The sequence below is a fragment of the Bubalus kerabau genome, chromosome 5, assembly GCF_029407905.1.
Source record: "Bubalus kerabau isolate K-KA32 ecotype Philippines breed swamp buffalo chromosome 5, PCC_UOA_SB_1v2, whole genome shotgun sequence".
Classification (NCBI taxonomy): Eukaryota; Metazoa; Chordata; class Mammalia; order Artiodactyla; family Bovidae; genus Bubalus; species Bubalus kerabau.
The window spans coordinates 39,728,900-39,743,247 of NC_073628.1; the positions used below are offsets into that span (position 1 = coordinate 39,728,900).

The 14,348-nt window shown below is 46.5% G+C and overlaps 1 protein-coding gene across 3 annotated transcripts in view; it reads right to left on the minus strand.

The window, feature by feature from the left end:
• The window catches only part of RAB30 (RAB30, member RAS oncogene family), a 101,702-nt gene that overhangs the window by 18,491 nt on the left and 68,863 nt on the right, over positions 1–14,348 (minus strand). For 2 of the 3 annotated variants that reach the window (XM_055581463.1, XM_055581462.1), the window contains 2 exons: positions 8,451–8,551; positions 3,918–4,001 (listed from right to left, as the gene is read on the minus strand). In XM_055581463.1, coding sequence (XP_055437438.1) covers positions 3,918–4,001; positions 8,451–8,543 — 177 coding nt within the window. In that variant the 5' untranslated portion in view covers positions 8,544–8,551. Of the gene's footprint in view, positions 1–3,917; positions 4,002–8,450; positions 8,552–8,791; positions 8,966–14,348 lie in introns of those variants that run through there. The other variant, XM_055581464.1, reaches the window with a different exon arrangement.

Consider the following 14,348-nt stretch of genomic DNA (forward strand, 5'->3'; position numbering starts at 1 on the left):
GGATGGTGGAATCACAAAGGAAGGATGGGCTCATCCTGCTTAAGTGATGAATAGGGAGTAAAGAAGGTTTCACAGATGAAATGTTTGTGAAAGATGACAGGAAGTTACTAGGGAAGAAAGACGCTTTAGCATACCACAGTGCTTGGTACAAAGCATTCACTCTGACACAGGATGGCTGGATGAACAAAAGGATGGACAGATGGTTGTAAAAGCAAACACGTGTGCATATTCTCAAGACTTTCCTATCTACACAATGCATACCTGATGAGAGAAAAATCCAGCAAATCTTCTATTTCTATTATAACGAATCTCCTAAGGTTAAAATGTCATAGACTGAGCTTCAAGTTTTACTTAATACACATTAATTTATGACAGGCTAAGAGAAATCAATGGATAAGAGAAAATTCTATATAGGTTTTAATTATATTTTCTACCCAAGGTCACCTTCATAATGCAGACCACTTTAAGAGAAGGGCCCCTTCTTTAACTTTGCCTCCACTGATTTGACTCTAAACCTCAATAGCTATGGGCTTCCCTGGTGGCTCAGACAGTAAAGAATCTGCCTGCAATGCAGGAGATCTGGGTTCAATTCCAGAGTTGGGAAGATCCCCTAGAGAAAGGAACGGCAACCCACTCCAGTATTCTTGCCTGGATAATTCCAAGGACAGAGAGGAGCCTGGTGAGCTACAGTCCATGGGGTAGCTCGGAAAGAGTTGGACACAAATGAGTGACTAACACTTCCACTTTCTTCACTTAATTGCTATGGGAATCCTTCTAATACCGTTGATTAGCTGCCTGTGATCCTGGGAGCCATCCTAGAAAGAAAGGGACTTGTAGGGAAAGCTGAGAGAGGATGGTGAGCAGTCGGGAGAAAAATTAGCATTCAGGTCTTGCCCTGCCTCTCACCAGGTGGGTGATTATGTGCAAACCAGCAGTGAATTCTCTTTCCACGGGCTCTCCAGGGCACTGGGAAAGCCTGCAGACTCCCAGCAAAAACTCACTAAACTCTCATTAAGAAGAGGTACTCGGTTCCTGTTAATGAACACTGACAATAGTGAGAAAATAACTGTTTCCTCAGTGAGACGCGGCTGCTCTCCTCCTGTGTCCGTGTTCATGAGACCCTTGGATTACTGTGGTTGAAGAGGGTCATCTTCTGTCTTGATTCTACAAATATGGCTAGAAAGATTCACAGGCAAAGAGTCATTAAAGCTGGATTTGGGAGATGAGCCAGCTCTCACTTCTCACAGAGGCCTGAAGTGACGATAGAAACGGGAACTGTGCTGTGATCCAAAGATGAGTAAGACACAAACCTTCTCAGGGAGTCTGAGGTAGATTCAGATGCTATAAAAAGATGGATTTTTAGCTGAGTATAATAAGTACTTAAAAATGAGGTTATGGTTCACAGAAAGTGGAATAAATGTAATAACTAAACTTGGGAATTGAGGAAAGAAAAATAAGCCTGTTCTTTAACAATGGGGACCATTTCTTTATTCGCTGCTTTCTATTCCCAGAACCTGGCACACGGCAGGCGCGAACCTTTCGGTCAAAGGAATGAACTCGTACATATATATGGATATAAATGAGAAAACCAAATCTCTGGAAATAAAATGCCTGGTGATCTTAACCCAGCTCCTTGGGATGGCAACCAGCTCCCTCTGCTGGAACAAGAGAGAACTACTCATGGCTCTTCCTGCCACTGCCTCGTGAGTGCACACTCCTGGCTTCCTCCTCTCCCCACAGCCCAGCGCCTTCTCTCCACCTCAGCGCACTGGTTTTCTGACCTTTCCAGTGGACGCTCACATGGAGTCCACATGCTGTTTTCCAGAAGGCCCAGCTCTCCATCACTATTGTATCTGGTGTAGATGTCTGCAGTAACGAACCCCTCTGAGGAGTCAGGGCTGGAAGCGACACTGGGAAAGTTTCTGTCCCCCACTCAGGAGCCTCATCCTAAACACAGTTTTGTGTGCCTGTGGCATGCTGTAAGAGCACCCTGGAGCTTCTCTGTCCTTTCTGAGGCATCCGAAGGCAGGACTGCAGGTACCTGTGGGAGAAGGATGCAAGTGGCATGGACTCACACTTAGGATGCTGAGGTTGGGGTATGAGGTTGGGGTACTGAGGTTGGGGTGCTGAGGTTGGGGTGCTTAGGTTGGGATGCTGAGGCTGGGGTATGAGATTGGGGTGCTGAGGGGGTGCTGAGGTTGGGATGCTGAGGTTGGGGTACTGAGGTTGGGGTACTGAGGTTGGGATGCTGAGGCTGGGATATGAGGTTGGGGTACTGAGGTTGGGGTGCTGAGGTTGGGGTGCTTAGGTTGGGATGCTGAGGCTGGGGTATGAGATTGGGGTGCTGAGGGGGTGCTGAGGTTGGGATGCTGGGGTTGGGGTACTGAGGTTGGGATGCTGAGGCTGGGATATGAGGTTGGGGTGCTGAGGTTGGGGTGCTTAGGTTGGGATGCTGAGGCTGGGGTATGAGGTTGGGATGCTGAGGCTGGGGTATGAGGTTGGGATGCTGAGGTTGGGGTGCTGAGATTGGGATGCTGAGGCTGGGGTACTGAGGTTGGGGTACTGAGGTTGGGATGCTGAGGCTGGGGTATGAGGTTGGGGTGCTGAGGTTGGGGTATGAGGTTGGGATGCTGAGGTGGGGTATGAGGTTGGGGTGCTGAGGTTGAGGTGCCGAGGATGGGATACTGAGGTTGAAGTGCTGAAGTTGGGGTCTGGCTAGAACGCTGATGCCACATGTTGATCCAAGGATCATCCCTTCTTTCCATAGCCCTCAGCTCTGAAAGGTCTGACTGTGGAATCTCACTCAGTCTGATGGGCATAGTGCCAAAGATCAGTATCTCTACCCGCCTTCCAAGTAACTTAGTCTTACCGCACATTTCTTTCCATCATCTCCCTCTTTCCTTGCTCCAAGGTAATGGCTCATTATGCCTGCCTTCTCCCCTGCTCCATAGCAGGGGAGACCCCAGGGAGGCGATGGGGTTCACTGGCTCATATAAAACCAATTCATATCCCACCTACCACCCTTGCTAACTGTGTAATCATGGATAAATAAATCACTCGACCTCTCTAAAAAATACAAAATGAAGATAATTTAGCATTTACCTCACAGGGTTTACAATAAGGATTGAGTTAAATGTAAAAGAAGGCAGCGGAGGGATTGACACATATTAGGCACTTGAAAACCACTCCCTCCCTTTTCTTGTTACTGAACCCAATGTAGCTCTTTCAGGTATCAAAGTACCCAGAGGCCACAAAGCAGGTGTGGGGGGCAGATCATGGACCCTTCCTGGACCCTTAATTTAGTATTTCTCACTTATCAGGGGTTGGGGTAGGGTGGGAGACGGAATAATTTGAATAAATGATTCACATGACAGAATGAGGAATGTAGAAATCAGCAGGCTCTCTAACGAGGCTGTGATTAAGAAAGAGGTAGGGAATTCCCTGGTAGGCCAGTGGTTAGGACTGGGTGCTTTCACTGCCGAGGGCCCAGATTCGATCCGTGGTTGGGGAACTAAGAGCCTGCAAAGTGTGCAGTGTGGAAAGAAAGGAGGGAAGGAGGGAGAGACAGAGAAAAAGAAAGAAAGAAAAAAAGAAGTACCTAGGTCTTAAGAGCCCAACTCAAGACATTTCCAGAGGAAATTTCTTCCTTGTTTTTACATCTCATCCGACATGACCAGAGCAAGACAAACTGGCCTTAGCTCTTCTCTCAGTGTCTTCTGATCTGTAAACACATTATCCTCAACCCCCTCCTGCCCCTGTGAAGGGAACAGAGGCACTCTGTCTGGAAATAAGCTGTCACGGCTGAGTACGTCATTTTCAATGTGGGTTTCCACTCGGTGATTTAATAAATGTTATGAAAACAACTGCTTCTTCTCACATAGCACAATGAAAGCCTTATTGGACATTTAGCATCTTACCTTTACTTTTTCACCATTAATCTCCACTGTCTTAATCATAAAATCAACTCCAATTGTGGCTCCTTGTCCTGGGGGGAAAAGACCCTAAAGCAGAAATAATAGAAAAATAACAATAAGCAAACCTTTCAATTAAATGAAATCCTCCCCTACCCCCATTGCCAGCCCCTTGCTTTGGCTGAGTTAACTGACAGAAGAGAGAACTCTGGTTAGTGTCATGGGAACCCTATTTAATTTAGCTTTGTGTGTATGTTTTGAGAGAGGAGAAAGGGGAATGAATGGGGGAGAAAGAAATGTTGAAAGAAGAAGGAAGGGGAAAGAGGGACAAAGAAAGAAGGAAGCAGACAGAGAGGGTAAAAGGAAGAGAACTGGGAAAGGACGGGGGAATTAACTCCAAAGAATGAAACAAAACTCAGACACAAGGATAAGACTCAGGAACATGGAGCCGTAGGGATGAAACTGGGATGGTTAGGGTGCGGGCAAAGTGGATAGGTGCTCTAAAAGATAAGGTCAAGGAAGATTACAACTGGCTATTAGTCTAGGGCATGAAGAGCCATGGGTGTGAACCACCAGGCTGAAGAAACAAACAAGAAATCAACACAAGAAACATGAAGGAGACAGTGATGCTCTGAATTTCCCTCTCCCCTGACAGTGATAACTATTTCCTCTATACAGATACAACTACATGAGATCAGGGCCAACGACCCTGGGACAATAACTGAAAAAGATAAATTCATCCGGGGGACAGAATAGTAGAATAGCACCAACCCAAGAGGCAGTAAGCAGCCTATGGAGCTCCGGGTGACCTCAGAAAAACCAGTCCCTCTCTGGTCTAACGTAAGTACTTCAAAACAAAGCTTTACATCAAATTGGAAGCTGAACTAAAAAGGTATGATTTTAGTAAAATCATATGTATACTGTAATTTACTGTTACATAATACTTCCCATAAGCTTAGAGAGGAAGTTGGAGGGAAAGAACTCTATCAAGAAAAAACCCTCCACCTAGCTTCTCTTCCCTCTTCACATTCACACTCCAGAATTTCCAGAAATTAAAATAAAATGGACTTTATTAGCTCTGGGAGCTAAGATTGGGGGCATCATTAATTAAGTCTATTCCCTAATAAGAGAGGTCTTTAATTAAAGTTTGAACTTGAAAGACTGAGCATCAAACTGACAGCAAATGTTTCACTGCACGTCTGCAAACCATGTAAATATAAACATTCATAACTTTACTTACAAATATTGAATCAATTCTCTTCTATTTTGGTTTGGCTCAAACACAAGGCTGCCAAGCTTCAAGTTTATAGCTCCAGCTGTTTTGCAGTGGAACAAATGCCAAAAAATAAAACAAACCCTTCCCAATGTCTCGCTCATCATTTCAGTCCCCAATTCCTCGTGCCTCAAAAACAGCTGAATCCAATCCATTTTTAACTGTCAACTAAATAACAAAACCAAACATACTCCTGTCTATGAAATATGAACTCTAAGGGGGGTGGAGTTGAGGAGTCAAGACGGATATAAAGTAAACAGAAAAGAAAAACTAAGGGGTGGTGTGCTTATTGGTTGGGCTTCCCTCATAGCTCAGTTGGTAAAGAATCTGCCTGCAATGAAGAAGACCCTGGTTCGATTCTTGGGTTGGGAAAGATCTGCTAGAGAAGGGATAGGCTGCCCACTCCAGTATTCTTGGGCTTCCCTTGTGGCTCAGCTGGTAAAGAATCCACCTGCAGTGCAGGAGACCTGGGTTCGATCCCTGGGTTGGAAAAGATCCCCGGAAGAAGGGAAAGGCTATCCATTCCAGTATTCTGGCCTGAAGAATTCCACAGACTGTATAGTCCATAGGGTCACAAAGAGTCTGCTAAATATAACTGTTTAAAAATGGAAACATTTCTGGACTTCCCTGGTGGTCCAGTAGTTTAGACTCCAAGCTTCCACTGCAGGGGCACGGGTTCGATCCCTGGTAAGGGAACAAAGATCCCACATGCCTAGTGGTGTGACCAAAAAAGGGGTGGGGAGGCATTTTTACCCCTAATGATAAGAATTAGGCTTTTAAATAAGAAAGGCCAGATTCCTATGATCTCCAAGGAAAGAACATGAAGAAGATAAAAATGATCAAGCTGTGAGCTAGAAGATCTAGCTTCTCATCCCAGCCTTGCCACTAACATGGTACCAGATTGCTAATAAGTCATTTCATTCCTCTAGACCTCAGGGGGTTTTTAACCTATTAAATGAGAAGAGTGAGCTGAAAAATTTCTAAGGGAACTTTCAGTAATAAGACAAGGTCAAGGGAATTTTCAATAAAGGGGCTGCAAACTTCTTTACATCTCTGCAGTCTCATCTCATCCGCTTGCCAAAAGCAGAAAAGATTACTAACGTTAGATGGAAGTAAAACCAGCTGGAGTTTCAAATATTATGCCATGGTGGCTGACTGAACCCAGAAGCCAGTAAGCTTGTCATTTTTTCTTTCACCAGACCATGGTTAAGTAGACTTTCCCAGTGGCTCTGTGGTAAAGAATCTGCCTGCAACACAGGAGAAGCAGGAAATGTGGGTTTGATCCCTGGGTGGGGAAGATCCTCTGGAGAAGGGAATGGCAACCCAGTCCAGTATTCTTGGTGGAGAATCCCATAAACAGAGGAGCCTGGTGGCCTACAGTCCACAGGGCTGCAAAGAGTCGGACACAACTGAAGCAACTTAAGCACACATGCACACCAGCTCAGTAACAAGTTCTATTCTGTGTTCATTATCCTGGGAAAATCCTTGACATTTCCATAGACTGCTCTGTGCCCCCCAGCTGTTTGTGTTATTCAATCGGCCTCTCTGGTTTTCCATAGAACCACAGACTCTCAGAGCTGGAAGGGGCCTTGGAGATCAAAGGAAAGCAGGGAGGCTGGGCAAGGCTCCCAGGCGAGCCTGGGCAGAGTTGGGATGAAGGTCCAGGTCTTCTCAAGCCAGTGCACTTTCCCCAGCATCAAACTGCCCTCTGCCTTAGACAGAAGAGCTCTTCTCAACTTCCTCACTAGCACTTGATGAAAATGCAAGATGCGTGCATGATAAATCCTGAAAAGGATGCCATTCATCATCTTCCGGGAAAACACAAAAGAAGATCAATCTCAGAACGATTTCCCACCCATTTCTGGGTAAAATCAGGTATATAATCTCTGGCAGTAATTCTCAAAAGGGCAGCCCCTCAAAGGGAACTTATACTTAGAACAAAGGACTCAACTCAGAGGGAACATCTAATTTGGTTCAAATGGTCCTTCATTGTTCTCATTTCATTCTCATGGAGTAGGTTAGAAAAATCAGCATATCTGATTCTAAACCAAAATGATTCAGTCAGTTTTCTGGGAGGAACTGAGAGGGCATCAGCAGGGAGCTTGAGGGGTTTAATTTGAATCTGAGTTTTTAAAAAGTGAACATGTTTGTTTAACTTGATGTACAAATTCGTTTCCACTTAATTATTATTGGTTTTCATTTGTATTATTATTAATGAGTAATCTGCGGGGTTTTTTTTTAATCCAATAAGGTATTTTTGATGGGTTTCCCAGGTGGCTCAGTGGTAAAAGAATTCGCCTGCCAAGCAGGAGACACGGGTTCGATTCCTGGATTGTGAAGACTCCCTGGAGAAGTAGATGGCAACCAACTCCAATATTCTTGCCTGGAAAATCCCATGGACAGAGCGTGGAGGGCTACAGTCCATGGGGTCACAAAGAGTTGGACACGACTTAATGATTAAACAACAACAAAGGTATTTTTGATCCTGAAGACTGAAAGCAAAACCACTCACCCCTTTCACTAGAGGAAGCCACGGGAGGCTTGGGAGGGTTGGTGGTAACTCACTGAGCCGTGCTCCCTGGGGATGGTTTAAAATCTCTAGTCTATACATACTATTATGTATAAAATAAATAAGCTGTGTGGATCTTTTACACAACACAGGGAATACAGCCAATATTTTAAACTCTCAATGGAGTATAACCTTTTAAAAATGGTGAATCACACCTGTAACATATAATACTGCTCACCAACTATACTTCAATTTAAAAAAATCAAAACAAAAGGAAAGAAAAGAGCAAAGGGTATCTCACAGAGGAAGGAGTGGTCGTGTTCACCACTGCTGAGATTTCAAATAAGATGGAAAATTTTAAATGTTAAAAACCAACCTTCTAGTTTAGGCTACAGAGCTGGTACACTTGGAAAGGGCTTGGAAAGGACTGGCAGCCAAGAGGCTGGGGCGGGTACCGCTCACCCATCCTATTAAGATCCCCTAACCCTGTAAAGGGCTTAAAGGCCCTGGTGGCTCAGCAGCAAAGAATCCGCCTGCCAAGCAGGAGACTCGAGTTCGATCCCTGGGTCAGGAAGATCCCCTGGAGAAGGGAATGGCAACTCACTCCAGTTTTCTTGCCTGGAGAATCCCACGGACAGAGGAGCCTGGCGGGCTACAGCCCATGCAGTTGCAAGAGTCAGACACGACTCAGGAAGTAAACCACCAGCATCTCCACAGGCCACACAGAGAAACCCACCCCAGACTCCAGAGTTCTTACCTGAGTGAACCGTCGGACTAGGCACGTCTTCCCCACACCAGCATTGCCGATTAAAACAATTTTAAACAGGAAATCATAATCTTCCATACTCATTTACACAGCTGCAAGGCAAACACAGGCACGAGTGAGATGGGCCTGGTCAGACTTGCCCACAGAGCTCAAGCTGCGCCAGCCCGTCTCCCCGGGAACCACGGGGCTGACTCATAGGAGGAGCAATGTACCGCTCCCCTCCCGTGATCCTGCCAGCGAGAGAGGAACACAGGTGTGTGGTCACAGATGGCCTTTATCCCTTCCCGGTCCCCTCACGCTATGGAGAGCAAATGACACAGACGGCCTTTCACCTGGTAACCTTTACTCTTCCAAGCAGTCAGGTCGCAGGTCGCTCCTGTGGTCAGCTGTTTTCTTTTAGCCACAAAAAGGAGATTATGAATCTCTGAGCAGACAAGCTGGGGGTGCAAGGAAGCGGAGCGAAGCGGAGCCCATGCAAAGCTGACAGGTGGTTTACGTAGATGCTGTGAGTGCCTCTGGGAGGAAGGGCTAGAGACTGGGAGTGTGAATGAAGGGAGGAAGCTTTCAGTCTCTTGCAAGTCCTGGGGGACCTGGGGTCCTACCGGGGGGAGATGCTGCCATCTTCCCCTCAACCACCTCCCTGTTGCTGTTCACCTCCTGCCAGCCGTGTGGATGCTGCAGAACCTCTCAAAGTACCCTTCTTCTCATCCCCCTGGGCTCTGTTCCAGTATTTCCTCTGCTCAGGAAACCCTCTCGATCACTTTCTGTGTGTGTGTGTGTTTATTACAAATGTTTATTGAGTACTTGTAACTGTAGGGAATCAAATGTATATAAAAAAACAATCCTTAACCTTTCTATGTTTGGAAGTTAGTCCTTTAGGGACTGATGGAAGCACCTCTTTCTCTCTGAGTTTTCTGCTCATCTTCCCCAAATAAACATGTTCACCATTCCTCTGTCCTAAAACGTCATACAATTCTTTGTTCTAATGTCTGCCTCATCTTTGAGGGAAAGGATGATGTCTTTCAGCTCTATTTTCCTAGCCCATGGGACACAGTTACACTTAGTCAACATCTACTCTGCAGAATTAAATAATTAACTAATGAGCCTACAGCTGAAGTAAAGGCCTTAGTTTCTCGACTGTGCTAAAAAGAAGACTACCTGCTTTGTCTCCTTCAGAGAACTGTTATGAAGACTTAAAGGAAAAAAGAAGACCGTGTAAAAGAGCCTTGGTACCCATAAACCCCATCCTGGTAAAAACAATTCAGTACCTACTATAGCACTGTGCTAGTCTCTTGGACTTCCCTGGTGGCTCAGAGGTAGGGAATCTGCCTGCCAAGCAGAAGACGTGAGTTTGATCCCTGGTTTGGGAAGATCCCCTGGAGAAGGGAATGGCAGCCCACTCCCATAGAGAAGGGACTGCCTGGGAAATCCCATGGACAGAGGAGCCTGGCAGGCTCCAGTCCATGGGGCTGCAAAAGAGTCAGACAAGACTTAGCGACTAAACAATAAAAACAGTCATCCCAGGAAACAGAGAGATGAAACAGTCTCTGCCCTTGAGATCAACATAAGAAAAGCTAAAGAACAATGACGAAGTTAGTCACAATTCAAAACACCAGGAGCACAGCTCATTTCATAAGGTGAAGGCGGAACAAGCCTGGTGGACTCGAGTAAAGGAGGGTCAGTGTAAAGGAGGTAAAGGGGGGTCAGTGAGCACATGGGGGCGAGGGAGCCTTGGGTGGGGGGGCCATCCAGGGTGATGCCCACCTGCCGCCAGAGCTCCAAGGGCTGAGGGCTGCAGGGCGCAGGGATGGAGGGAGAGGCCACTGCAAAGCGACCTGCGAAGGAGCCAAGGCAGTTCCATGTGAACAAGGGTGATTTCTATGTGGATTCCAACGATCCTCGGAAAGACGACTGACAGCCAAGCCAACATGCAGGTCTCTGTTCCCTGGGACAGCGGAGGAAAAGTATCTCTCTGTCAAGAATCTGGGTCCATAAATGGTCACTCAACTCACCATATGTCAGGCACCATACTTGGCACTTTATGTCTATTTCCATTTCTTTTTATAAGTCTATGAGGCGGATGTTTCATGTGACCCAGTTTACAGGTGAGTAAACTGAGGGTAGTCCAAACATAAAGACAACTGCCAGACTTCAAGTCCAGAAGATATACATGCCATCAAAAGGAGCCTCCCCTATCCCCTCCCCTCACCAAGTTTTACTGTATTTTTTTATATCTGCCTCACGTTCCAAGTGCATCCCTCAGCACACGCGTGCACGTGCATACGCGACTGCGGGCAGCAGGAAAGCAGTGAAGGGCTCTCTGGTTGAGCCCTGATCCTAGTCCCTCCGTATCATCGTCATTGCTGTCAATATCGTCTTCGCCACTACCACCACCACCATCATCACCTCATTCTATATTATTAACTCATTTAATCCTCACAACACTCCTATAAGGTAGACACTATTAGCATCCTAACTTGACAGATGGGGACACTGACGCACGGGCTAAGAAGTCATTAAGGTCCCACTTAAAAAGCTGATGGAGCTGAAATTCAAACCCAGATAGCCTGGGTCCACCACCCACATGGCCCGAAGCACCACCCTAGAGTGCCTTTCACAAAGCCCGGCTCATACTAGCAACTTCAGAAAAACCCGACAAATCGAACGACGAGGGCAAGACTCAGTAAACATGATTTCCCTTTTCTTTTCCCCTCTGGGTCCAAATCCAAAATTCTTTCTACCACACTGGAGCAGTTTAGATAAGAATCAAGATCAGGGTTCAGCTAAAAACGCAAAGGTTAAAACTCAGTAAAGTTGTTAAAAGCAAAAAGAAAAGAAATCTCATGGTTAGGTGCAAGGAGAGCGGGAAGATGTGCGGCCGTGTGACTCACACACAGACCACAACTCACACTTCCTAAGTCAACGAAAGAGAACGCAGCCCTGTGTCATGTGCTTTTTCTGTGCTCAGATCATTTGCGACACATGGATGTCTCCATCTTGGGCAGAGGTCAAAGAAACAAAGCGGAGGATCGAGAGGAGAACGTCCAAAAATAAAGGGCTGAGATACAGGGCTCCTAAGAGAAGGTCAGCAGAGCCCAAATTATGCGCCTTCGGGGAAAGAAGATGAAGTCACCTGCCCAGAGTCACGCTCAAGCTGCAGGCAGTGACCACCTGGAGCGAGCCACAGACTAAGAGCAAAGGTCCCGCCCCTTTCTGTAAGAAATTACTTCAGTGCTCCATTGAGTGGTTCTCTTTTTTTTTTTTAATAAACCTCTGAGAGGGAAAGTGTTTGGTCCCTTTAAAAACGCAGACTGCCCGTGGTGAATGCTACACTGTAAACTCCTGGGGATTGGCCGTGGTTACAGTTTCGTTTTTAATAGAAGACACACTGCTGGGTGAAAAGCTCACAAGACTGGAAACTGCGCTCTGAGGAAGTCTTTCTGTTTGGGAAGTAACGGAAGAGCCCAGGCATCACCAACCGCCCTGACACAGCATTCCGGGAGGGGGGATCCACTCAGGAGCTGTCAGTTACACCCCGTCCCAAAACTGACAACAAAAGTCACACCTTCTCTGGAGCAAACACGTCGCAAGATATGCTACTGGCCAAGCACAATTCTAGGAACTGTATGTTCTATTATTGTTAATAATAGCTGCCACTTATTCCATGTTTCTCGTTAAAATTTTTTAAAATCTGTTTTTGGCGGGGCTGGGTCTTTGTTGCTGCAGGCAGGCTTTCTCCAGTTGCGGCGAGCAGGGGCTCCTCTCCAGCTGCGGCGAGCGGGGGCTCCTCTCCAGCTGCGGCGAGCGGGGGCTCCTCTCCAGCTGCGGCGAGCGGGGGCTCCTCTCCAGCTGCAGTGCGCAGGTTGCTCATTGCAGTGGCTTCTCTTGTAATTCAGCGTTTCTGGCAACTGCTGTCCAGTCGCTCAGTCGTGTTCGACTCTTGGTGACCCCGTGGACTGTAGCCTGCCAGGCTTCTCTCTCCATGTGATTTCCCAGGCGAGAATACTGGAGTGGGGTGCCATGTTCTTCTCTTCAATGTTTCTTACATGCAAGATATTCTTCTACATGTATTTGCTCATTTACTCCTCACAACGTATGTGCATACTAAGTCGCTTCACTCTGTGTGACCCCCATGGACTGTAGCTCTCCAGGCTCCTCTATCCATGGGATTCTCCAGGCAAGAATACTGGAGTGGGTTGCCATGCCCTCCTCCTGCGGATCTTCCCAAACCAGGGATCAAACCTGGTTCTCCTGCATTGCAGGCAGATTCTTTACTACTAGCTGGGAAGTCCCACAACGTATGAGGTAGGTACTATTATGACCATCCCTAACTTGCTGTTGTTGTTCAGTCACTCAGTCATGTCCGACTCTTTGTAACCCCATGGACTGCAGCACACCAGGCTTCCCTGTCCTTCACTGTCCCCTGGAGTTTGCTCAAATTGATGTCCATTGAGTCAGTGATGCCATTCAACCATCTTATCCTCTGTTGTCCCCTTCTCCTCCCACCTTCAGTCTTTCCCAGAATCAGGGTCTTTTTCAGTAAGTCAGCTCTTCAAATCACATGGCCAAAGTATTGGAGCTTCAGCTTCAGCATCAGTCCTTCTAGGGAATGTGAAGGGTTTATTTCCTTTAGGATTGACTGGTTGGATCTCCTCGCAGTCCAAGAGACTCTCAAGAGTCTTCTCCAACACCACAGTTCAAAAGCATCAATTCTTCAGTGCTCAGCCTTCTTGATGGTCCAATTCTCACATCCATACGTGACTACTAGAAAAACCATAGCTTTGACTAGACGGACCTTTGTCGGGGCAAAGTAGTATCTCTTCTTTTTAATATGTTGTCTAGGTTGGTCAAAGTTTTTCTTGCGAGGAGCAAGTGTCTTTTAATTTCATGGCTGCAGTCACCATCTGCAGTAAGTTTGCAGCCCAAGAAAATAAAGTCTGTCACTGTTTTTATTGTTTCCCCATCTATTTGCCATGAAGTGATAGGACCAGATGCCATGATCTTCATTTTTTGAATGTTGAGTTTTAAGACAGCTTTTCACCCTTCTCTTTCACCTTCATCAAGAGGCTCTTTAGTTCTTCTTTGCTTTCTGCCATAAGGGTGGTGTCATCTGTGTGTCTGAGGTTATTGATATTTCTCCTAGCCATCTTGATTCCAGCTTGTGCTTCATCCAGTCCAGCACTTCTCATTATGCACTCTGTATATTAGTTAAACAAGCAGGGTGACAATATACAGCCTTGACGTACTCCTTTCCCAATTTGGAACCAGTCTGTTACTTCATGTCCAGTTCTAACTGTTGCTTCTTGACCTGCATACAAGTTTCACAGGAGGCAAGTAAGGTGGTCTGGTATTCCCGTCTCTTTAAGAATTTTCCACCATTTGCTGTGAAACACACAGTCAAAGGCTTTAGCAGAGTCAATGAAGCAGATGTTTTTCTGGAACTCTCTTGCTTTTTCTATGAGTCAACAGATGTTAGCAATTTGATCTCTGGTTCCTCTGCCTTTTCTAACTGAGGCACAGAGGGCTTATTCTAAAGTCACGCAGCTAGTTAGTCTTAAGACCAGGATTTGAAGCCAGATGCATCTAACTCCTAATTCCAGCTCCTTCTGAAGTAGAATGCTGCTGCCCTCTGCCTGGTGGTAGAGAGCACTGCTGCAACTGTCAGGAGGACTGGAGGCTAAGCTGAATGGACCCCCAGGCCTCTCTGAACTGCAGTGTTCTGGAACCTCCCTGCTCTGGGAGCAGCACACCACACTGAAAGGGCCGCACACTGATGCCAGTCATACAAGCACAGCTCCACCCTCTGTGCCCAGGTCTCTTTTCAGAGCTGGATCCAGACTTTCCCCAGCAAACCACATCCACCATTCAGTTTGTCCTGTAACCAAGTAT